Source organism: Falco biarmicus, chromosome Z, assembly GCF_023638135.1.
Source record: "Falco biarmicus isolate bFalBia1 chromosome Z, bFalBia1.pri, whole genome shotgun sequence".
NCBI classification, from domain to species: domain Eukaryota; kingdom Metazoa; phylum Chordata; class Aves; order Falconiformes; family Falconidae; genus Falco; species Falco biarmicus.
In genome coordinates this window covers 68861163-68887287 of record NC_079311.1, presented here as the reverse complement: position 1 = coordinate 68887287, position 26125 = coordinate 68861163, and the positions used below count along the sequence as shown (strand labels likewise).

General features: G+C 36.3%; 1 protein-coding gene across 1 annotated transcript in view; it reads right to left on the bottom strand.

Moving 5' to 3' along the window:
• The window catches only part of HCN1 (hyperpolarization activated cyclic nucleotide gated potassium channel 1), a 195141-nt gene that overhangs the window by 78269 nt on the left and 90747 nt on the right, over window positions 1-26125 (bottom strand). Inside the window, exon 3 of the mRNA XM_056325802.1 lies at window positions 11379-11540. Within this exon, the coding sequence (XP_056181777.1) occupies window positions 11379-11540 (162 nt within the window). The remainder of the gene's footprint in view (window positions 1-11378; window positions 11541-26125) is intronic.

The window sequence follows — 26125 nt, the reverse complement described above, 5'->3', positions numbered from 1 at the left end:
AATTCCCACCAAAAAGTTAGAGACCAAAGTTCCCACCACTGAAATTAGGTTTAAAGTGGTCTTGAATCAAATCTAATTTCATGGGTATTTTGTCCTTCTGATGTTTTCATTCAAAATCCCACAATTCTTGTTTATATTTATATATATATAAGCATTTTTTAGAATCAAACCTGTGAAAAGGAACAAAATGGGCAAAAATTCATCAGAGGACATATCAAAGCAGCTTTCATTCTTCAAAACAGAAAAATGACATATTTTTCATAATGAAATTGAGAGTCATTATTGGCTAGAAACACAGGTTATATTTAGGCATTTAGGTGATTTTTTAATTAATACCATATATATATAGTTGTTAACTCAGATTATGCCTTCAGTGTCACCACCGTAAGTGAATAATTTAAGAGTTATTTTTTCTGTCTTAAAAATTATTATTCATGAGTAGATTTTGAAGAATATCTTCTGGATAGTCTGTGTATAAAGATCTATATATTATTGGTATAACCAAGCAGTGAGCACTTTCTTATATCAAGTCCGAATGATTTTAAAAGCAAAACAATAAAACCAACAAGTTTTGTTAACCCTAGAAAACCTTTATCTTTTATTCATTTGTAGACATGCCAACTTCATGTTTCCTCAGATCATGTTGAGATGGATGACTGCACTGGCTCATACTGTTTTTTGAAAAAAGAGACATCTGCTCCAGATGTTACAGATGTTACATTTCTATGTAAACTACCTCATTCCTTCTTTCTCTTCCCTGCCTTGGTTTTGGGGTTTTTTTGTGCATGTATTTTGCCTTCACAATTCACCTCAGCTGGTTTAGAGTTAATACATTTATCGACCTGCAAAACACACTTGGTTAGGAGCCGTGCAGTTATACCATTATTTCTGAGGGCGTGTGGCATTTCTTGGTTGCGCTTCCTGTCAGCATTTATATGTTATGCTTTCTATAAACAGCTGCTTTGTAAAGATACTGCAGAAGCCTAAGGGAACATCATCCTTGCATATTCATACAACTCACAAATAAACACATTTATTTTAGCATGTTTTTTATAATGCATGAGTTTTATAATTTTTTAATATTTTTACATATAATATATAAATATAAAAATAATTTTTATTTATATTTATATATATATTTATAATACTCTGTTTAGGCACAAGAGTATGTAACAGCAGGAAGGTCTTGCTGCAAGAGTAAAGCCATGAGAAACAGTGTTAGAAAATAAGGAAGTAAAGGCACATTTTAGATACTCTATATTGTATTTGCATTTAACATACAGAGATGAAGGTAAGGGACAGGCAGCCTTTAGGTGAGTTATGGGTTATGACAGCTTATAAAGAGACATCTACATAGGTCAAAAAATTCCAGAGCCAAATCTGCCCTCATCTACTGGAAACGCAGCATGCCTACCCACTGCCCTTCAGTGTAACTTTCCAGGTCGAGCTCTTGCATTTAAAAAAAAAACCCTGAGTTAAATTTGTATTTGCTCCCACCAAAGTTTTTTTCTATGCTTCATAAACTATTTCTGAACATCTGAAAGTTATTCAAAATAAATAGAAAACTCCCTCAAATATTTTTCTGTCAGTGTTGTTTCAACAACATTTAACTTAGTTTAGGTTTGGCATAACTTTTCTAGTGGTATTTACCATAATTTTCAAAGTTTTTTTTACCATTAGAGATTAGCGTAGGAATATTGCATATTATTGCAAAGAGTGACAAATGATTGTTGCTATACCTTTATCCCTGACCACTGTTTAGTTACTCTCTGTAAAACTGAACTAACAGTCTAGGTAGATTCTGCTTGAAAATATCACTTCTAAGCAGAATGATGTTCAAAAAGTCATGTAAATCCCTCCCTATCTGTATCAATGCAGATAATCTGCTTTTTGATTATATGAACTATTGCCAAAGTGCTAGGCTACCCTCAGATGCAAGCTAGCTCCATCCTCTTCCAAACATAAAAGCTCAAATACAGTGACTACATTCTAATGAACTGTTGACGGAAAAAAAAAAAAAAAAACCAAAAACCAGAAAAGGACAAAAATATTTTATGGAAATCCAAAAGAAACTACATTATCATATTTTATTACAGATTAAGCCACCTTGGGAGGACTAAAATGATACATGAGATGTACTGGGAAAAGTACAAGTCATCTGGGAACTATTTTCTTGTTTCATTCAAAATGCCAATTGGTGATTTTCAAAGAGATTGTTTCAAAGCAGACCTCTCATTGTATTAGCAGTAGTGCAAAATACAGGTAAAATTGTGTTATTGAACTAGACCTGAGAGTGTACATCTCTCTCTGATCCAATCCTATTCATATGCGATTGTCATGAACCCCAGCCATTCAAAACAAAGAGGAAAAAATATATTAAGGTAATGTCAATAATGTTTTTTTGACATTTAGGGAAAACTATTTTTGTTTTTACAGGTATATTAAATTGATTAGTAAATGATTTATAGCAGGTTTCTTTCTGCTAAGATTGTGATTCTTCCCACACGGGGGAAAAAAAAAAAATAAACCAAAACAAAACAAAACCCCACCACAAATTAGTAACAGTGATGTATGGATCAGAGTCTCACCACAGGCCTTTCTTCTTGTATTATCAATAGAATCTTCTAAACAGTAAATGAAACAGACACAGAAATACAGATAGCAGAAAGAAAACAAAATTTAAGAGGCATTTAATATTTAAAGTAATTGATACAAGAAAGTGCTCACTGCTTGCTCATACAAGTAATATGCAAGCATCGGTATACAGACCATCTAGAAGATATTCTTCAAAGTTTACTCATGAATAATAATATTAAATAAGATGCTGCACATTTTAGATATTGTAAAATTTGTGGAATATTACTCTATTTCTCCTACATCCTTTCCATCATTTCTATTAAATCACATTATTTTCTGGAAGTTTTATACCTCTATTTGAATTATTTCAGTTTGAGTCTGCTTAAATGAGTGTATGTGCAGAAAGTAGTGACAGCAGAAAAGAGAAGGGAGTAATGTTAAAGAAAATTATCTTGGTTTTTTAAAACAGGGAAAATATATGTAGCATAAATCTGAATATGTTGTGAATATCCCTGGCTTATATGTAAAACCAGTTCAGACATTAGGGAAAATCAGTAGAATAAAACTAATGAAAGAAAATGATAATGCCAAATATTTCCTGCTTTTCTTGTATTTTGGTAACCAGAACTTGATGCAAACCAAGACTTCCAGTTCAACAGGGACTTACTCTTGTTTAGCTTTAGCCTCACTCTGAATTAAAGTGAAAATATGAACTATTAAGATTTTCATGGATTGAGAAGTTCATAAATAACCACATTTAAAAACACTGTTGCAATACCCTCTTGCCTCCCTATGGGATTTTGGGAATCCATATTATGGATCCTGTAGACTACTGATGCAGGTCTGGTGGACACAGGTCAGTAGAAACAAAAATATCTCGAGTATCTATGAAAGTGCCTCGGTTCAGAATTACATAGCTCACAACGAAGTATCTTTCTTTGATTTTTTCTACTGTGAAATGTAAGCATTCTAAATGCACAATTTCAGGTGGATATTTTTTACATCTAACTGCACTGCAACAGAGACTTCTCTCCAGACATGGTTTGGGATGAGTCAGGTGCTGAATAGCCATGTGTATAAATATCAAATTTGATATGTCAGAACCCCTCAGCTAAAAGCAGTAAAATCAGTGTTCTTGAGAAAACCTGATTGTGATACAACTGATAATGATCCCTTAGCAATAATATGCAGTTTGTGCAAAGCAACTTTATATAGTCTTAGAGCAAACACAACATGAATTAGACTGTGCATATTAATACAGGTTTGCAATTATAAAGAGAAAGATTTGCTGAAGAACAGCTGTATATGAATGGTATTCTTCTGGATCTATTTACATCTGGATTCATTCTGGGAAACCTGTCCTCACATAAAATTTCCAAGGGTTCTGTTTTTGGATATTCCAGTCACAGCAGAAAAGGTCACCCATGCAGAGCTGCTTCAGAATAACTGTTCCAGGTTGATATCCCAGTTCAACCTGGAATACCAACACATGCAGATAAACCTTACTGTCAGATTTATAGAGGCAGAGCAAAGTAGACTGATCCAGCTCCCCCGGAACAAAGGGAACACCCTCTTCTACAACAGAGAAGCTGCGTTTGGCCATGAGGTGCTTACAGCTCCTCCTGAATATTCATTTTCAGGCAAATGAAGGATACAAACTTCTAAAATATGACAGTTCCAACTTACATTTGTGCTTTAGTTCACATTTTTTAATTAAAGAAATGCTTGAAGGCATGCTTTGTGATGTCTATTATTTTTCCCCAGAATGTCTATCAAACACGACATTAGACTTAACCATATTATGTTTAGTTTCTTGTATTCTTTCAAGTTTAAGGCTTACAAAAAATACTTAGTACAATTCCCAGAAATCCTTTCAAAATACTGCAGTATAAGCATTTATGAGTTGGGTTGGTTTTTGAGGGGGAAACATGGAAATTAAATTTTGGTGATAATCAGGCAATTCCCACCTTGCATCCACATTTTGGTAACTTCCTACTAGCTCTTATGATAACAAAGAAAAAGTGTGGCAATGTTAGTATTTACTAAGTACATCAATTTGCTTTTGCATGCGTCCTTTAATTGTTTCATTACTCTTACCCCATATAAGGAAGACCAGCTTTCTATCTGAAAGAGACAGAAGCATGCAAGGCAGCCAACTAATTCATTACAGAAGTCATCCTCTTTACCACCTATTATCACACCAGTAACAAAGCGCTACAATCAACACTTACAGACACGTGTCCTAATTTAGATCCTTTCTCTGTAGACCTGAGCACCAATATCTGCTAAAACAACTATCACCATCAGCATTAAATAATTGTATCAATACTACAACACTGAGTTTAAAGTATTTTAGTGAGTGTAAAGGCAGCAGGGCTTATGATAATAGTTAAGTTCATAACACTAAACAATTTCCAGAGTTGGTGCAGTTGTGGGATTACAACTGGGAATAGCTTCTTTGAAACGTTGTTTTCACCTTTGTCTCAGTTGTCATCCAGATATTCATGGATAATGTATTTATACTAATGTTAAACTTTTTTGAAGTTTTAAACCTCCCTGTAAATGATTTTGCACCTTTATTTTTCAGCTTTGAAGGTTCTAATACTCAATTAGTTCATGGTATTAGCACAATGAGCTCAAAATCATAACCCAGGAACACATCAATGGTGGTAAGTCATGAAGAAGAATGCATTTGTCATAATTCTAGGTTAGGTAACCAGTGAGGTCTGCCTTTCACAGGATCTAAAACTGTTTATGCTGTATGTCAGATTTTTAAAAAGAAGACAAAACCCACTACTTTGCACCAGTGTTTCATGGCTTGAAAAAGAAAAATACAATCTCAACCAGAAAACATAAAAAAACAGTAAGAAAATAGTATGGAACAAATGGATACACTTTCTAGGACAAGAGCAAGCAGCCATGATGGACATAACTTTTAAAGCACACTGTATAGATGCTGGGCTTGATCAGAGGAACTTCCTTAGTATTTAGAATCAGTTTCCTGTTGGCAGAAATCAATACACAGAAAAAAATATAAATAATGACATTTTCAAAAAATATGAGGCACAGGAAATCTAATAACTGTTTTTACTTAGGAACATTAGAAATCTACTGTGAAATACACATTTCAAAAGTACAGGAGACATCAGCAAAATTATATAAAATACTATATCAAAGACAAGAAAGTAGGAAGGCAAAGTTATCGTTACTTCCTTTTTTATCCTTGCAAAAGCAGATGACCTGCTAACCTGTCAGAGAACAGAAAAAAGCGTGAGCCAAAATCTATGGGGTCTTCCTAAAGCCTCAGCAATTGTTGTAGAAATGAGAACTTGACTTGTTTTCTTTTTCATTGACCATGACAAGCTAAGTTAAATCAACAGTGTCCTCAGCTACCCCATTTCTCTGCTCCTTGCTAGCTTGGCATAAAACTTCGGTATTGCAGTTAACACATGCCCTCAGTCTGCATTAAACTACCTTGTCATTTAGCACTGCACATCTACAAAAATTTCCTCTACAGTTTCCTACAGTGTCAAATCACATGAACTAATGTATTCGCCTGAACTAATATACTTTTAGGCTTAACACTTGATCCCAACCCAGTGAAACAGGTCATTCCTTCATCATCTTGATGCAGGGAGAAATGGACAGACGCAGTGACCAGGTCAGTGAATTGTGCAATACAGAGCAATAACTGAATTCAGAACAGCTGCACACACTAGAATGGATATTATTATTTGCTGTAGATTCCCAAAATATGGGTACCTTAGTCCTAAGGATGTTAGTTACATATTCTTGTTATTAGTATGATCATATTTTCAAATTGTGTTGTAAATACAGCACATCTTAGTTGGGCAATTCCCCTGATTTTCATCATAGTCCATCTCTGACAGCTCATTTCAATCTTTTATCTGTTCATAGAAGCATTCTATAACTACATAGACTTACGTAAATATAAATACATGAGTGTAAAATACATTACAGTAGTAGAATACCTCATGAGATCCTCAGTGTCTCTAGTAATCAGATGATTCCCGTATGTTCCATATTTTCTAAGCACCCAATTTAAGACTGTGGGATTTGATTTCCGTAAGCATTTATTGCTCAGCACTGCAAATGAAGTCAGAGGAATCTAATGCTTTAAATGTGGCTCTACGGTATCTTGCAATATAATAAGAAGGTACTCAAAAACACTTGTGAAGCTCTAAATGATGATTATCACATAATGATTAAATGCAAATGATCCCTAATGGCCGGCTCTAGGGAAGAAGGTGCTAAGCAGAAGCATTATCAAAAAGCAGAAAATCCAATGCTGAATGATACATCAAATGACTAAAATGTATTCTTTGAGCTCCTTTAAGTAAAGCAGAGATCTTATTAAAAAAAAAAGTGATTGTGTAATTGAAAATGGTGTTCATTACTAAGAAATGTTGAGAATTAAAGTTCTGTGTGATATTACTAAATAGGTTTTGTGCATATTATACATATGTTAGCATAGTTCTTAGACCATTAAAAATCCTCCCATCTTCTGCATTTCTAAATTTCTAAATATCAGGTATTCATTGAAGTCATTTGTTTTACAAGGAGAGAACTTTCAGGCTCTACAGCAGAACTTCCCAAATTCTTTTCCTAGCAATGCTGATGCTGCCAGACATGAAGATCTGAAGTCTAACATCTGATTTCCTTTGCCACTGAGGAAACGATACAACACGACAGGGAGTTAATATAATGCAAAATTCCACTTCACCAAATCCAAACCATAAAATCCCCCAAGAACTGCAAACAATCCATCCACAAGGGCAGTAAGGAAAAGCCAAAACAAAGAAACCAGAGTACCTGAAGGGCTCTTGCTGAGCAAATGTCGGTTGACTGCCATGAGAAATACCAGCAAAGCAAGCCCTCTCCAAAAGCTTTAAATTCCCTTTTGACTTCTAAAACGCTCACCCTTCTAGTTAAATTCTGTACTCCTCTGCTACATTTTGATCCCACTAATGGAACATTATATGAGAATAATCTGGAAATACCAAGCATATATGCTCCTTAAAGGACTATATGTTTTTTTAAACATACATCAATTATTGCAAATATAGACAGGAAAATATAGGTTGGAGAGCCTCAGATACTGTTACTTCAAGGACTAACATGCCTTTGAGTCTTCGCCATAGGTGATACAAAAAGCTAGAGCAAACTTCCAATACGACAAAAACTAATCATCTACTGCAAAGGGTATTTCATTGCAGGCAGTCGTGCTTAGATGGCCATATGGCATCAGTGGCAAAAATGTCATCTCTCATCATTACTTGACTCAAAACTCTGTCCCATATAAGACCTGGCTATAACTGTTCATCAGCTGGGACTTACATGCTGTGTTTTTGTAATTCACTGCACGTGAAAGCAAATGCAAAATGCAGAATCTCAGTTTGCACAGACCGACTGTAGGAGAGGAGCACTGTGCTTTTCTGTTCTTGTGCCTAACCTGGTTTCAGCTGCAAGTTTTGCTCCTAATTTTTATAAGAACTATTGGCTCAAACACTGAGGTATGATAAAGATGTTTGGTCTATGAGTCATTATGGAAGCACAGTCTGAAGCAATATAGATCAGAAAGCTGAGGATAAATCATCAAGGAGCTGTGGATAACAGCCTTTCTGAGCCAAGGAGTAATTAGGCAGACTCATTAGGAAAGTCTGTGAAACTTGTTCATAAAAGACTTTTTTGAGGAATGAAACTCAGAATCCTAGTGTTAAAAAGAACAACCCTAGGAATGGCATCAGAGAGCCATATACCCTTGCAGAAGTAATTGACTGAACTTTGTAATGGATTGGTTGGAACATGACTAAAAGTGAGCAGGGAAAAAACTGCTGCTTACTTTTATATTGTATTTACTGGTTTTCTTATTTTTGAAGAGAAGTGCCTCAATATTCTGGAAAAGCACAAGATCTTGCCTGTCAACAGAAACTCAGCATTAATAAAGTTGGTTCAATCAAATGGCAGTAAAGATACTGGGCAAGTGTGATCACATTTAGAAAACTTAAAGGAAGATGCCATCTCTGGTTTTCATTTCATGGGAATATGAAGGCCAATGTTCAGAACCGGTCAAGAAGGCCGGTCTGAGATTACAGACACAATATGGGTTCATCATCATTATTAGTATTATTATTGAAGATAGGCTCCAAATGTCATCTGAACACTTCTGTTGAACTACTTAGGCTGTAGGTTGGTGCAGTATTAACCAGTGGTGTTCTCACTCCTTTCCACAGAGAAGGCTTTCTATTTCATTTCATAGTCTACTTCATGATGCACTATGACATTTTAATCATCCTTTCAAAGATGAAGATCCAACCAATTTGTTTTGCTTTAATTGCATTCAGTTGCATTGTTTAGAGAGACAGTAAGCAAAAATGCAGCTTGGTTTAATTATCCTATTCCTTTGTGACATTAAATTTAAGCTGTTACTTTTCTTAACTGTATTTATAATTTAAAATTATGATCATGCCTGTGGAATTTGATTACTTTCACATATCAGCTTGACAGAAGAAACAGCTTTCACTAGAAAGCTTTTAGAAGTTCTTGTACTCTGCAACCTGACGCAACTAATGTACAAGGCAGAAGGGAACTATGGGCTGGAAGGGTATGCTGGGCTGTCAGTTGAGGAGACAGCATGTCATCCTCATGGCATCCTAATTCCTTTAGCATCAGGTTATCTGCAAATGCTTTGGCTTGCAACTGCCTTGCATATTGGAAAACTAACTTTTTGTCGTTGAGCATACATTGGCTTAAGTAAGTCTTCAAGCAAATGATCACAATGAATAAGTGTTAAAATTCTGCTTCAGAGAAAAATTGGTGTATTAGCCTGAGGTTAGTCCTTGTAACAATGTCATTTTGAGGTTTGTACATTAGAGCCACCATCCGCAACACGGGAAATGCTCATACAACACGCACACACACACACACCCCTTACTCAAAAAAAGACTGAAATTCAGGAGGGACAATTTTGCCTTTGGGTAGATGTATTTCAGAATTATTTGACTCAAATCTGAACAAAACTCCAAATGTATGGAGGTGCAAGGACTTATCTTTACCTACTAATTTACTAAAGTCACTAACTAAAATCTGAGTAGAAGGGAATACTTTGACGGAGAGGTGCATGAGCTGGGGCTAGGGCAAGATCTCTTCCTGACAATACTGGCCTTTGGCTATGGCCATCACTATCAGTTCACAGACAAAGAACTCAAAGGCAGAAGAAATAAGATTCTTATCTGACCTTCTGTCTCAACAGCATTTGAGTCCAAATCCTAGTATTAGGTACAGTCATTTCAGTAACAAATGTTTTAAAATTCAGAGTAGATTAAATTGTTGCATGGTACAGTATACCAGGGGAGTAAGGCACCCCTCTTCCCAAAGCTCTTGCAATATCATGAACATGAAGCCCCCACAGATTCCAAAGTCAGCTGTTGGTTAGACTTTGAATACACCAGCAAAGTATATAACCATCATCACCATCATGCTTCTATTCCTTCCATCATTTCAGAGGACTGATACTCCATGACAGCTTCTCTGTCTGTATTCAGTGCTAAAGAATTAGAATTCAATTTCAGAGCCTGAAAAGCAATCAGGAAATGTCTTGTAACATCAGGATGGGGGCAGAAAATGATCTAGCTGTTTCCCCCAGCAGTAGCCTGAGATATCCTCCTGATTCCAGGCTGGCAGTCCACAAACCTTTCTCTTGCCATAGGACTAAAATACTGCCTATCTGCCGATGCTGTGAACATAATCTTGCTCAGTTTTGATATCTCCCTACAGTCTTGATTAAACAGTAACAGATTCAGTTGCTAGAAAAAAGAAAAAAAGAAAAAAAAAAATGGTGCAACTTTTGGAAAGGATCTTTCCAAGCCTATGTGGCCATTAAGGATAAAGTACTGTTTCCATAAGAAAACCTCACTGTGGGCAGGCAGAAAGAAAAGAAGGGTGTCCCTGAGCATGTTCACAGCCTTCTAGATTAGATGTAGCTCTTCTTATGAAAGAGAGAATTTCCTAGTTCAGTGCTCTTTAAAAGTGAAATACTTCAATTAAGTGTAATCCAAGGTTTCCTTTCACTTGTTAGCATGGTTTTCATTCAGATCTTTAACATGGTGGTAGCAAAATACCCTTTGTAAATGTAAATGGAAGATATTACAAAGCAGAACCCAGAATGCAGCAGAATGCAAAGATGTGCCAGTCAGCATCCTGGTGACCTACTTTTTATTGTAGCAATCCCATTTTTGAAGAGATGTCACTATTTTTTTAGGAAAGCTGCACAATGAGGTGTCAGCAAACATGCTGCTTGTCATTAAAGTTGTTGCTTGATGACTGCAAATACTTGTCTGTATGACTGACAACCTCAGTCAATGAGCTTCCACAGTAATGTGTATTATCATGTTCTTAAAGGAATAAATAGTTATGTTTCTACAATAGAAATATGTGGCACTTAGCAAGATGCTAATCTGCAGTAAAGGTGCTGTCTTATGGATACTAAAATGGCAAAAACTGGAGAGACACATGTTTTCAGATGCCCAATGACAGGGTTACCTTAAAACTGAAAGTATTTTCTGGCTCGTTTACTGCCAATGAGTCAATATCACTGTATCAGTGATGAGGCTACAAAACAAACTAAGTCATTAGCAAGCCGGCCAACAAAACATAAAAGTAACCTTGAATAAATTGCAGGGCAGTGTATTAATTTGCATGTATTTTTACTCTTAATTCTGAAGCTAACTGTTTAGAAAAATAATGTTTAGAAAGCACAATGAAAAATGAACAATACTTACAACCATACCGTTTAGGGACACCCAGCAATCTGGTGGGAAATCCTGGAGTAATGGTACTAAAAACTGCAGACAGCCATCCCAGTGGCACAGCAGCAGCATCATTCCAATCAGATTAAAGATTCTCACCACAGCACTGGCCAGATCGTACGTCATGTGGAAAATCTGTGGGAACAAATTACAGGTGATGTACAAGATGCAAATAATTTAATTCTCATTCGGCAGTTTAAAGGGGAAGAAGTATCATCCTGAACTTCTAAAAAAGCTGAGATTTCTCAGCAAGGACCATTAATTTGGGCACATTAATTTGGACTGTGCTGACACACCTGACACTTTGCTGCATATATAAGTGCTATATAAGCTACTGAAAAAAAGCATATTTTGGATACAAATTCACCAACTGAAAAGTTTTCTTAAAGCCTAAAACTCCTTTCAGTTGAAGAAATTCTCAGAAATTAAAAAAGCTTATAAAGGTAGTGATAACTTTACTTGTCTGTGATCTTAGTGTCTAAACACTCAGAAAGCTGTGGGAGATGCAAATTCAATGACCTGTTCAGAAAAGATTTACCTTTGCATTTCTTACCTCCTTAAAAGCACAAAAATCTGCATGAAGAAGCAATATAAGTAGATTTACATATTTCTGGACTGCTACACTATCCAATTTGCATGTACCAGTTCACCAAGCAAAATGACAAAAAAGTAGTTCATCACTCTTAATCATTACCAGTTTTCTTAAAATACTGAGAATCCTGTGGCTACTACACATGTAGTAGTTAAGGTTATATCAAATTAATATAATCATTTGGATTTCAATATATTCCCCTTTTGTTAGACGAATAATCATAGAATCATGGAATCATTTAGGTTGGAAATGACCTTTGAGATCATCGAGTCCAACTGTTAAGCCAGGAGCACCAAGTCCAATACTTAAACCCATGTCCCTATGCACTGCATCAATGCATTTTTTAAACACCTCCAGGGATGCTGACTCCACCACCTCCCTGGGCAGCCTCTTCTAATGTTTGACAACCCTTTCAGTGAATAAATTTTTCCTAATATCTAATCTAAATCTCCCCTGGCACAACTTGAGGCCATTTCCTCTTGTCCTGCTGCTTGTTATGTGGAAGAAGAGCCCTGCCCCCAAATTCTTGTCCAGCAGTTGTAGAGAGCGGTAAGATCCCCCTGAGCCTCCTCCTCTCCAGGCCAAACACCCCTGGTTCCCTCAGCCGCTCCTCATAAGAGTTGTGCTCCAGACCCTTCACCAGCTGCACTGCCCTTCTCTGGACACGCTCCAGCACCTCTGCGTCCCTCTTAAAGTGAGTGGCCCAAAACTGTATCTGAAAAGTGTCTTACAGCAGATTATACAGATATGCTTAGAAACAGCACAGACATTTTCAGGTTTGTCGTGGGCTAATTTGTAGCATGGACAGCAGCAGTCAGCTTCCAAATAGTCTGGGGTAAAACACTGTATTTAGCATTTTTCTCCTATAGTGGTTTTAAAGAACTTCCAAACTACTAATACAGGCATATCCTTTAGTTACTACTCAACTCCGTGAACTCAAGACAAATATGTTATGTTCTAATATGCATAATTATCTCTCAGCAGGAGTTCCATTTAGAAAATTAAGAATGTCCAGTTGGTATTTCATGGAATTTTAAGTAGAAAATATTTAATTTTACAGACAGACATAGAAATCAGAGGCTTTAGTGCTGAAACCATCAGATTGCTAGAGGTATACAGGCATATTGGCACATCACATTTTGCATTTGTAAATATAAGAATTCACGTATGACAGAGACAATGTTTGTATCCTAATGTTTAAACATCTAAACTAAAAGCAAAGATTAAGTACCCATACTGTAGATGAGTGCAAGTGCAAATATAGAGAGCATGTTATAGTACCTTTCAACGTCATTTTCTGTTAGTGGGAGTTCATCCTTGTTTGAAAATGATGGTGTATGTTTTGAGTTCCAAAATGCAAAGCCTGCACAGTGGTAACATGCCTTAGACATTAACTTCATGTTCAAAAATTTTTTTCAGTCTAGGGCATTTTAAGAGAATATATTCCAAATCCCAGTTTGAGAAGACATTGGAAACAGATGTTTGTAACATTATTCAAAATGTCATGTCTTATACAAATATCATATAGCTCCTGTCAAAATTGAAAACATGACATTGATATTTAGGAGATACTGTAAATGGAAACAAACAGAAAAGTGTTACCATTACACATTTGTCTTGTTAAGAAATGTATTTACACTCAGCTATTTCAATAGCTACAGTTTTAGCAGCATGATATGAACTGAGACAATAGATGTCTGAACTGAAATAATTTTACTTTTAAGAACTGGAAAAAATAGTAAGGACAACTACTCTTTTGGAACACTATCACTTATTCAGATTACACCTTCTCTACATGGTTATTATACCACAACTGCAAAGTGCAGATATATTCCTGATCACATGAAAAGTTGCAGAAGTTCTGTCAGAGAAAGCAGGATTTGCCCCAGAATATTTGTTTGAAAAAGTGCAGCATGTCAGACAGAAACAACACATATTTTACACAGAGATCACAACTTCCCCAGGAATCTTCTATTGCTCCAGAAAAGCAAGTTATCATACCTCTACACTATGGCTGGACAAAAATCAAAGTTCCCACCCACATTGTTTTCATACTGCCTCCAGCTTCCCATTAGGCTTTACCATAAGACCAGATGTGAAGAATAATTCATGTATTGGATCCTGTGTGTTTTTTAAAAAATGGGTCACAAACATCAGAGCCAAACCGAGCACAAACGTCTTCATTTCTACAGGGAATGTTTCTGAAATCATGCACCTAGGTGTATGTGATAAACAGGGGAAGATCTGGTTCTCTAAAACCCGCCAGAGTTCAAAAAGCAGCACTTGCACATACCCAAGGCTCCTGAATCTTTATCTTGCCTCTGTAATTACAGGCTTAGGCACCACAACAGACTGTGCATCTATCCTGTGATCGCAGCTGCATAAAAATGATGATCTACAGTTTTTTCACTTGCATGGAGCCCACTTTTGGGCATCAGTTCACACTGCAGAGATAGTCTGCAAAGCTTGTATCTTGATATAGAGTTTCCAAGATTTATTTTTTTTGTGCTGGTACATTTTAATTTAACATTTTAAAGTTGTACAGTAGGGTAATGTGCACTGGGGGAAAAAAAAAAAGAGGGGAGGGAGGGAAAGAAAAAGAAAAAGCAGGTGGATAGATTTGCCAAGGTATTTACTTCAGGATTTCCAAGCTCTGCCTGGCTTTTACGGATGTATCACTCCCTGCCTACCCCATAAGACTGCAATAGCTCAGTAAGCCTTCCCAAATGAGCCAGTAGAACCAGGACACAGAAAGAGATATTACAAAGGGGGACTAAAATTCAAACCAAATATCTGGAGCAATGAGTTCAGACTAAAGGGCCTTGCTGAACTGAAGAGGTCTGCCACTGGGTTTGGGCTCTGCAAGAACTATTCTATCTTGCCACAGTGGCATGACTGTGTAATGTATGTTTTTATTCAAAGCCTTTTCATTAGTAGTGTACCTCTGCAGAAACGTTCATTTGCTGCAAGAACAATAACATACTAAAAATTTTATGTGAAACCAAATCCAGCAAAGGAAATTACTGCAACAGTCTGTATACAACACTGGAACCTTCCATCATTTCTGAAACTTTTCACTCTAGAAATAGCTCCTGTGAAGCTTAGCGTTCAGGGTCAGTATTATTAAATGCATGAACATACTCTGGATATTATCTGGATTGCTTAACATGGGAATATTCTATCAGCATTTCAACTATAATATATTTTTATTGCTCATCTTTTGTTTATATAGTCTATTTGTGTAGCCTGTTCTAATAAATGTGATCACTCTGTATTAAATAAAATAACTTCATAAGAAAAATCTTAAGCAAATGTTTAAAAAACCTTTAAAACATCTCTGCATATTCTCTCTCCAGCAGAGAAAAACTGAGTTACTTTTTCCTAAAAGTAACGTCTTATGGAAATGTGTGCTTGGTTGAAAAAAAATATTTAAATACCCAAAGCATGCATTGTAAGTGAACAGTAATATTGAGTCATGGTAATGTATTGACATAATTTCATTTGGATGGGGGTGCATGTGTTGTTTTTTAAAACAATAATAGCCACACTATTTTGTGGATTTAAGTCATATATTGCATGTTTAATATTTCATCTTATTCAGAAACTGATTGTGATTCATTTAAATAAGAGTAGTGAGAGAAGTCCTATTTTTATAACATTTTCTTTTTGTAATCACAAAGCACAGTTCCTGTATTAATGAAATAAACCTTATTAAAACTCCTGGGAGATGTTTGAAGTGTAGTTTGTTAGGGAGGAACCAGAGGACAGAAAGCTAATGCTACTCATTTTAGCAGATGGTGGCTGGCTCATCAGCTGGTCCTCTAGTGGGATAGAAAGAAATCTAGGAAGACCACAAATTGATTTACCCTGATTTTGCAGTACAGATGTGTGGTTAAATCTCTCTGTTTGAATAGATGTCCTATCAAGATAGTATTCATAACAAAAAAACCCTCAAACACATGCAACTAAAGTTAGGCTCCTAAACCCCATTACTCAGGTAGTTAAATATAAACAGCCTGATTATCATTGAACACTCACCACTCACAAATGCCATTCAAATAAGCAGGAATTGCAGCTATAAAACACTTCTGAAAATCTGGCCACTTTATATTATATAGACTTCTAATTTCATACCTAAATATTCAGCTTAACCAGCACTAGGTGCAAATTTTCGACAACACATTTCAAAAAAATACTGGAGTGACATGAGATTACTGCAACTCAGAAAAAGTTAAAGTTCCCTTGAGAACTAGTTCTTTCCATATTTTTATTTCACATAATAGGAAAGATTTAATAGATAGCTCTCCTTTTTGCTTACTACTTAGTTTCATTCCAATTATGCATGATACTTTTTATTATTATCATGTTTGGTGGGGTGGGGTTGCTATAATACTGTAATTTTTCATAGTTTCCCTAAACTACAAAATCATGATTAATAATAAATTTAATTTATGAACTTCTGAGAACTCATTTCTTCCCATATTATTATCGTATTTTTTCTCAATACCCTGGAAACCTTAAACGTTTGCCTAGAGTTGGCAATGCCTCTGACAGTGGCTGAAACATAACCACAGACTAACAGTTCTAATATTTTGGCAAAACATTGGTCACAGAGGAGTGAGAAATTGTTCAAGAAATCCAGAGTTCACATGTTTTATTTCAGTTTTTATTCACACTTTATTGATGACTTTTTATTCCCACATGTGAAACAGGAAGCAGACTATTCCTTCCTCACATTTACAGTGGAACATATACTTTGAATTGGTCCTCCTAACTCTGATTTCTGAGCCTGAGACAGAAAAACTGAGTCTTATCAACCCACTTGCTTAAAAGTGTTTAAGGGCTGTCATATTAAGTTAATGGTACACATTTAGTTTAACTAAAGGAACACAAAATATGTTGAACTGCTGTCATGGAACGCACAGGTTACCTCTTCTGCCTTCTGATAATTGGCATGTAATATTTTTAGTGTGGTTTTTAGTTCAGTTTGATTTTTAGGTTCAGTTTATTATCAAAATTGATGCATTTAAATTATCCGAATTCTGATTAAAAAAAAGAAAGAAAGACAAAGTAAGTCTTAGGACTTCCTAGAAAATTTATTCAAATCTCACAATACTGAGTTCATCCAGACACCTCTTCCACCCCTCAGAAATACTAAAGGCTAGCTTGGATTTAATCTTCAAATTAGGATTTACATCATGCCTTGAGCAATAGGAAATGACAGTCATATTAAGTGAGCTGTGTGGAGCCTGGAATATTAAATAGCCACAGCAGAGAGCCAGAAAGAGCTGCACACATGCATGGAGGCTCTGGAAAGAATGCTGAAAGCTGTATGTACCAAGGGCAGTGCTGGAACCTCAGGATAGACTGCAGGGCAAAATAAGAGTTAGAAAAATGATGGGGTTTTTGGTTTGATCTCTGGGTTAGTCCAGTATTATTAGGTTTATCCCTCAGAGCACCAACTAGACTGAGATTATAAACCACAGGATCCAAATTTTCCTACCTGAGCTAAATGATCACTTCTAAGCTACTGGTTGTAACAAAGCTCACCAGGAAATAAAAGAATACAAGGGAGAGTACAACGCCTCTTTTTAAGTATCCATCTCTCAATCCGCTTTAAACAATGAAAGGCAATCATCACTTTTTATTTAGCCATTTCATATTCCACCAATTGATTTCAAAAGACGTTCTTTGTAAATACCACTTGGCATACTACGGGTCTGATCCAACTCCTATCAAAGCCAGTTTCTTTGGGAGTTGCAGGTTGCTACATTCCACACTGGAAACACATTTGTGTAAGCAGATGTAAACATGCACTGATTGAAATGCCTGGCCATGCCCTCAGAGTAACATTTCATACTCAGTGACTCCTGATGTGTGTGTGCCTAATTTTATGACATATAATTCATAATTGATAATTCAGTAGTAGAAAATATATACAACACTATTTAATCTATATTTATTTGTGACCTTAAGCTGATGACAAACACAAAGATCTGCTTCTGCTTTAGTTCACCCTGAAGGGAAAACACCAGTGATTTAATAAACAGAACAAACTATTTTTAATCAAACATATCTGGAAAAAAGCCTATTTTATGTGACCTTTAAAAATTGTTATTTTCTAGATGGAGCCAATCTGACATTGGATTTTATAACAGAAGTTCCATTTATTCCAATTCAAGGCATGTACAAATGGAAGCCAGTTTCTGTACAGGGAGCAAAAAGTACAGCACAACAACATATAAATGTGACAGTGTGCCATATCCAGGTTAAACCTGAAAGCATTAATAAAACTGCTTTGCTGAAGAAAGACTTAGGCAAGTCTTGGAAAGGTCACATATAACCAGGAAGCAAAATCTATTTATAAATACAAATTCTGCAATATATATTTTCTACTGTGAATTGGCCAATGCCATACTATTATATTACCTCTCAGACAGAGGGCATGACTTCACTGCTAAAACGTGTGGGTTTATTATCCTGTTATATGTGTGTGACCTGTCTTTACATCCAAATAGAGAGGAACAGTCACTTTAGTTCTACAATGAAGAAAACAGGCCAGGAATGACAAAACTCAGGATCCTGAAATAAAAGATACAGTGCTAATTTTTGCTGTGTTTTTACAGAGTGGAGTTCTCTCTCATTCATCACTTATATTGATGACAGAAAGAATTTATGTCCATTAACTGAAGCAAAGTAAAAATAAACAAACAAAACCCAGTTCACAGCTATCAGAAAGACACAAACATGCAATATTAACAGCCTGCCTCTGGGACAAAATTTAGTTGAAGCTCTTCTCAAGTCATAGTACTAAACTGAGAGTGATCATATGGCAAAAAATACTTGAACTACACACATAAGCACAGAGATTGAGAGTTTTGTCATCCGGAAGTATAGCTCTGTTCCTTTTTCAGCATTATTTCAAGCAACATCACCTGACCTTCAGCTCAAGCTTCTTGACGGGCCAAGTATCTCAAGTGATAGCATCACTGAACTCAAGCTGGAGACCTCTGTGAACGGAGCTGAGCTAGAGAGAGCATTTCATTTATTATAATTTATATTTTTTTTTATATCCTACAAAGGAGGCAGCTTGGAGATACAGTTAGTACCTAAATGGCCTGAAATATTATTTATGATTTTATTATTTTTTTTACTAGCTGAGCAAGAGTTTCTCATATTCATGTGCTGATGTACTTTGGCAGCAACAAGAGAAAAAAAACAAGTTATTCATCATCACTCATCTGCCCACAGAAAGGCCAAGGCAGGGATTCCCACAGTGCTGAAAGGGGCAGCAGGGCAAGCAATGTGAATCCTAAAAAATTATCACTGACTACAACATATAAAATATAAGGGCATGAAGTTAACAGCTGGATTTGATGATCTCAAAGGCCTTTTTCAATCTAGATGATTCTATGGTTCTGTCATTCTATATGTTTCTAAGTCAGGTACCTAATAGCAGCTTTAGGGATCAGTATCAGCTTCTGAAGCCTATGTTCCCCAGTTGTAATTACTTACACAAGCAGTTTTCATCCTTAATGAATGTGAAATAAAATGATAAATACCATATATGTGTTTATAAAGCAATCTACTATAAATTGTGCCAAAAATGCTGAGACAATTTAGGGAGAACCTTAGGAATTACCAAAGTTTTCAGAAAAAGTGCCATGACTAATAAAATTGGTTTACGACATTATTGATCACTCAGGTCTCACAAACCCTGTGAACCCTTCTGATTTCCATTTTTAAAGCACAACTCTGGAGATAATTACAGTCTACCCCCAGCAGGCTAGGTCTTTTCCTCTGAGCCACACATTTTAAAGAGAGGAACAGGGCACTGCCCTGCCTGAACCTGCCATCAAAACCAGCAGGACACAATTCAGATTCCCATACTCCCAAATCCAACAGTAAGATTCAATAAAAATGGATAAACACAAAGTGAATACACTGCAGGCAGTATTTATAAATACATAGAAAGACACGGCATTTCCCAGAACAACATATTTTTATAAACAACATTGTAAAAATGGCACACAGGTAACCAACCTCTTTCAACCTCAGTATTTTCCTAAGCATCATTCGTTGTTGTTTATTTTTTTAAAAGGTAGTTGTGTTTTAACTTCCTAACTCTGAATATGAAATGAAATCAGATACTTTCTGATAGTAGGAAAAGCACCAGAAGATTAGATGTACACAGAAACTTCAAAGTTTGCGTGTTTAAAAAAATTGTATCTGAAACTATTGTTTCTATAAAACAACTCTCTATGTTTTTTCTTTTCACTAAATCTGTATGTCATGACACGCTGCAAGTACTTCAAGGAGCTTCCCTTGTCTCAGCCAGAACCAGGCTTGGGAAGTCAATGAAAGTGTGTGAATAAAAGGAAAATAAAGTTTTCTTTTACATCATCCTAACCCCGCCCCGCCCCCCCCAAAAAAGAAAAACCCAAACAGCTTGAGATTTAAGGGGATGGTTCATTAACATTATTCAATTACCAGTTCTTTTTACAGGATGCCTTCCCCCAAAGTCATGCTGCCACATATCTGAACTTCAAAATAATTATAATTTTGAATTTCAAAATATAATTTTGAATTATATATAATAATAAGTCCTAATTATAATACAGTGACATAATGATCTAATAGCAAAGCACTGAAATAATGCGGAATATTTCACCTGAGGAGTTTAAGTTGGTGTCTTACTGAAGCTGTTGAGGATATTCTTCCAAACATGGAAATAATGGGCAAGGAATTTAAAATTAAAGTTGCTATGTTAAATTTCCTGTGGACTGGGAGATGTGAATCAATGTGGTCCTGAGACCACATTGATTCACAAGGCTTTCTTTTAATAGCAAGTAATAACTTCATTTTAAAAAGCCCCAAAATGCTGGGTTTTGAGGCAATTGTTACACTTTAATGCTTATATATTTGAGTTAAGATTAAATAAGTGGTGAATAAAATATGTAAAATTCCATAGTATATTAGAATCTAAATTTGCTTTCTATAGTAATCAAAAAGAAGAGTTCATAGGCCAATCCTTATCAAAAAAAAAAAAAAAAAAAAAAAAAAGACTATCAATAGAAGTCAAGGTGGTTGATTAGTGCATAGTACTATGCAAAAGTCAGAAGTCTTTATCAGCTGGATCCTTAAAGCCCAAAATGCACAAAATCCACTTATTCCTTTGAAAATCTTGGTATAGCAAATATGATCACATCACTCATATATCATAATCACACACACACATAAAAATCAAATAATTTCTAGAAGTATATATGTAAATAAATTATTGTGCTAATTGCTTATCAATCATTTGAGGCCTAAGTGAATGCTTCACAATATGGACATATTATTTTAAAAATTACAAGGCTAATTGAACTGCACTATAGAAAACCTTTTTTCTGAGAAGTGCAAACAAAGCTTACAGTTAAAAATCTTACTGTCACTCAAAATTACATAGGGGATCTTTTTTGGGGTTTTAAAAGTTAAATACCAAAAAAGAACTGATACCTGTCCAGGTAGGAAGAACACACCAGAATCATAGTCTTAATAATTTGCCTCAAAATTGCGAGCAGAAATTAAAAATTCAGTTGCCTGATAAAAACTTCATGTAGTCTGAAAAATATTACCAGTTTAAAGAAATTATTACGGAAATTTGCACATAGCACTCTTTTATAAAATATTGTGTTTACTTGGTTTAGTACAAAAAACTGTCTTGAGCAGACATTTCATATGCTGAATTATTCTATTTTTGCAACCAAGTTCAACATTTGGTAAATACATGGCTATCATTATTATGAAAAGCGAGTTCATGCATGCACACAGTTCTGAATACTCAAAAGCTCTCATAAGGATAGCCTATGAAAAAGTGAGAGATTGAAAACAAAAAACCTACAGAAAAGACATACAAGTTGTATCAGAAAAGAGGAACTACAGGAAGAAGCATTCTTTTACAGTCCTATTTGGGTTCTTTGATTTTTGCCTATTTCCAAAATATTATTTAAAATAACACTTGCTTCTGATGAGTAAAATTTTTCCGGAATAAATGCATGATCAACTTAGATTTTGTGTTTTAGTGCTATAACAATGACATGCTGATAAGGGGATATTGTGCCTGGACTGATTTTTTCACTTTTTTTTTTTTTTAAATAAATTATCTAAATAATTAATTCTGTTTTTTTAACATAGTTAATTCTGTTTTAGCATTTTATTCACTACATTACATCACTCCCACAGTGCTGAAAGGGGCAGCAGAGCAAGCAATGTGAATCCTAAAAAAATATCACAAAATAAAATACACAAAATATCAAAGGTATTTTGAAAAAGAAAACTGTTAGTACACAGCAAGCCTAATATGTAAAACCATTGTACCTCTCATGGTACTTACTATTACATAGTCTCTCCAGGAAGAGTTTACATTTAGTAATTTTTTAATATTTTTTTTTTAGTACCTCGATAAACACAATGTCTAGCTGTAGTTCACCATATGAATAATGCAACAAGACTGTTTACTTTATAAATGACACAACATGTCAGCCTATGAATTTGAAACGTGCACAAAAATGTCATACATTATTATTTACTAAATTATTATTTACTAAAACTAATCAACAACAAATCATGAACTACACAAAGAAGTGATAAGTCTAGTCAGAAGGCTCCACTGAAAAATAACAATACCATGTAATTTCTTTTTACTCTAAATTAAGGTTCCTATACCCCCACCCCCTATTTCTTGACTTTCTTTTCTATCATTCTTGCACTGTTTCTGGGACTCCAGTAGGAGAACTGCAGGATATGCACCAAGACCCTGGCCACCCCAACATGACTCCCTTTCCCTCGCCTTGCACCCTCCTGCACGTTCATTTTGTCACCGCTTTCTGCGCTGCTTAACGGCCCTGCGTGCTCTTCTCCCAGCCCATTTGCAGGGCAAGCTGCCCCACGCCAGCCTTGCCCAGTGCCTCTGCTGTCACAGCACGCTGTCTCCCTGGGAAGGCTGCCCCTAGCTCAGCAGTCACCACGTCAGATTTATTCCTGTTGAGGGCGTAATGCGAGGACTCAGCCTTTCCAGACACAGATATGTGTTATCTCCCTTTACTTCCTTGGCTGTCTTAGCAGTGGCTTTCTATTGTTTTCTAGTGGATATGCTCAACATGCCTTGTTTTCAAATTGTCCTTTGGCTATAAATTGTTTAAACTTTGCTGCAGAATATTTTGCCCCATTTTCCAAGTACAAAATACTCACTAGGTTGCACTTTGCAAAGGCTGGCTCTGTTTCCCTATTGCAGCTCTTGCCGAAGCAATACCATGTAAATTTTTTAACAAAAAGAGTATCCATACTTTCTCTTTGTGTATTATAAGCAATACCAAATTGGTGTTGAGATTTTGACACACTTGCATTTTTAAAGGCAAGCTTTTCTGTTACCAAACATCTGGAGGACAAGGATTTACTTTCAGTAAGTAGACCAGAATTTCCCTCTGGTTTCTGTGCTTTCTCTTATTCTTGCTCCCCAGAGCATCCCTGCAGTACATTTTCAGTCCATCCATTCCAAATGTTCTAATTTGTCTATACCGTGTGCCTGTGCAGTATTTTCTTTTGATTTCCTTCTTTTTTTCATACACTCCCACAGAGAAGATGAACATTACATCCAAAAAACATCCAGAAAAGGTTCTCCAATTTAGAGCAAGTAACTCTATCCATCCTTTCTCAGAGTGTTTGTATCCAATGGTGGCCATCAAAAGACTAACATTTCAACTACCGCACTGAGACAATATTTCCAAATCCAAGCCAATATTACTGTGATTTAGGTGACCCACAAAACTTGAGATTAATTTTACAGTATGCTTTGGCAGCAACAGCCAAGCACTAGGTGCTTCAGGTGTCTCAGAAGACCTGGTCTGCACATGGTAGAGCTAATAACTCAGGAAGAGAACGATAAAAAATGCAGAGGTGGCAGGAGAGAGGAGGTCAATTGTAACCAGTATATGCAAAAAACAACTCAGTATGTGTGAAATGGGCTCAGTAAGACTGCACAGTGTTCAGGTGGTACCACCAGGAGCACTGAGTGACAGTGTCTCATACATGGTCAGCAAGATCCATGCTGAAGCGCGTTCCTGAACAACAAAGGTGGTGAGTGCTGGGAGGAGCACTGGACCACCACCATTGGGACTGCAGGCTGGCCCTTCCCCACTAACCTCTTATGACGTCGTCTACTATGGTAACAGTGCCAGGACATTAGGGTTTTGTCATTTTTTCCATTTGACAGCTTTGCCCGCGTGTCATGATTGGGGCAGGTAAACTGAGCCCTTTACACAGAGCTGAGGTGTCTTGAAACATTTCTGTGGGGAAGGTGATGGGCCCTCTTATTTCTAATGAGGTGGTGAAAATATGAACGTAAAATACAAGGAGCTCCCAGGCAAACTCATCCTGCAAGCCAGATACTGTTTTATCTCTGAATACTTTTCCAGCTGCATGTGTTCCAGCTGTTGTGTGCCTGTGGGGTGTGTGTGGCGGGGTGTGTGTGTGTGTGGCAACACTCAAGGAAGGGAAAAGGGCAGGAGAGAAGGAAGGAGAAGCCATGGTTTTACAGAGCTGTGAAAACTATTTGTCTGCCCCAGTCCTTGCCCTGCAGTCCAGCTGTAAGCAATGAAAACAGGCTGCGGGCAGTTTTCTAAAAGACTGCTGAATGTGGAGCAGCACTTACTCAATTCTCTACGAGGCAGTATTCCCTGAAGTACAATTTTGAAATTACTCTGGACAATTTATCACCTGCCCAAATGACCCTGTGACTTGGCTCGTCCATCTGCCTCGAACGTGCTCTAATATTCCCAGCCCCAGAAGCAGCAATAAACAACTGCCATTTTTTATAAATCAACCTGCCAAATATAGTTTTTTCTTCCCTGTCTGATAGCCAGAACAAATAATAGTAATTCCTGGGTCACCCACATGTTTTCCAGACATTAAAATGCCATGATTTTCATCATTAAATAGAAGAAGAGAAAAAAAAAAACAAACACAACCCACAAGCACGATCATTCTGCGAAATCCTTTACAGTTTGACCGGCAACCATCTGACTTCTATTTCTGGAATAAACACATTAAAAATAAATAAAGCGGTTGTCTTACTGTTTCAACATGCCTCGTGATACATATTCAGACTGTGCTTTCTGCACAAGACCACACTTACTCTGTGCACTTATGCGTCTTTACAATACTAACTGCAGGATGGCTTATTGTTGAGAAGCAGCAGACACAGACACCACAGCTCGTCCCTGGCTCCCTACCAGCTGTCTGGACAAAGAGCGTCTGCACAGCAGACAGAGGATGCCTCTGGGGTTGCTACACCCTTTCTTGTGCACCCAGCACAAGGAGGTCACATATATTTCCCACATACAGTTTTCCACATGCAATGCTCATTCCCTTTACTCCCCTAAGATTATGAAGTAAGGATGCTCAGTGTCTTTACATGAGGAGAAACAGTGATAAATATTATTTATATTTTAAAAATCTAAATAATCTAAAATAAAAATCTAAAATAATTAATTACGCTCTTTTTTTCAAGAACCAAGTTCATTGCATCATGGCAACAATGAAGTGAATGTTAGCTCTGAAAGTGAAAACAAAACAACTAATCAAGTTTATCATTATTTTTTAAAAATGGAAAAGATTTCGTAATCACAGACTAAATCGTCTTTAAATCACAGTCAGGTATCTCCAACATCTTCCTTTCAAACTTTTCAGTTTTCCTCTCAATTGATTTGTCTTCCCTTTGCACTTCAGTAATTACTGATTCTTCCTTTCTGAAGGAGCACAATTATAAAACAATTATCTGCTTTCTCAGTATTTCCCTTTCAGCAACAAGCAGAACATTATTCTATTAGTGTACTGTTAGATCTTTCCTCTTCATTCAAGTACAACTGTTAAAATGGAAAAAGCATGAACAATTTGTTTTGTGATGCTGGATATAATGTACTAACATATATGTGATAACATCTGTGTAAGCGTGTGTATATTTATGCATACATAAATATATGTACAGATGACATATGACACTGTTGTATGTGTAAGTATCACCGGGGTTTTGATATGTGCCTGGAGCTCTTATGCAGTCAAACCCCGTCTTCTAACCTTAGGCACA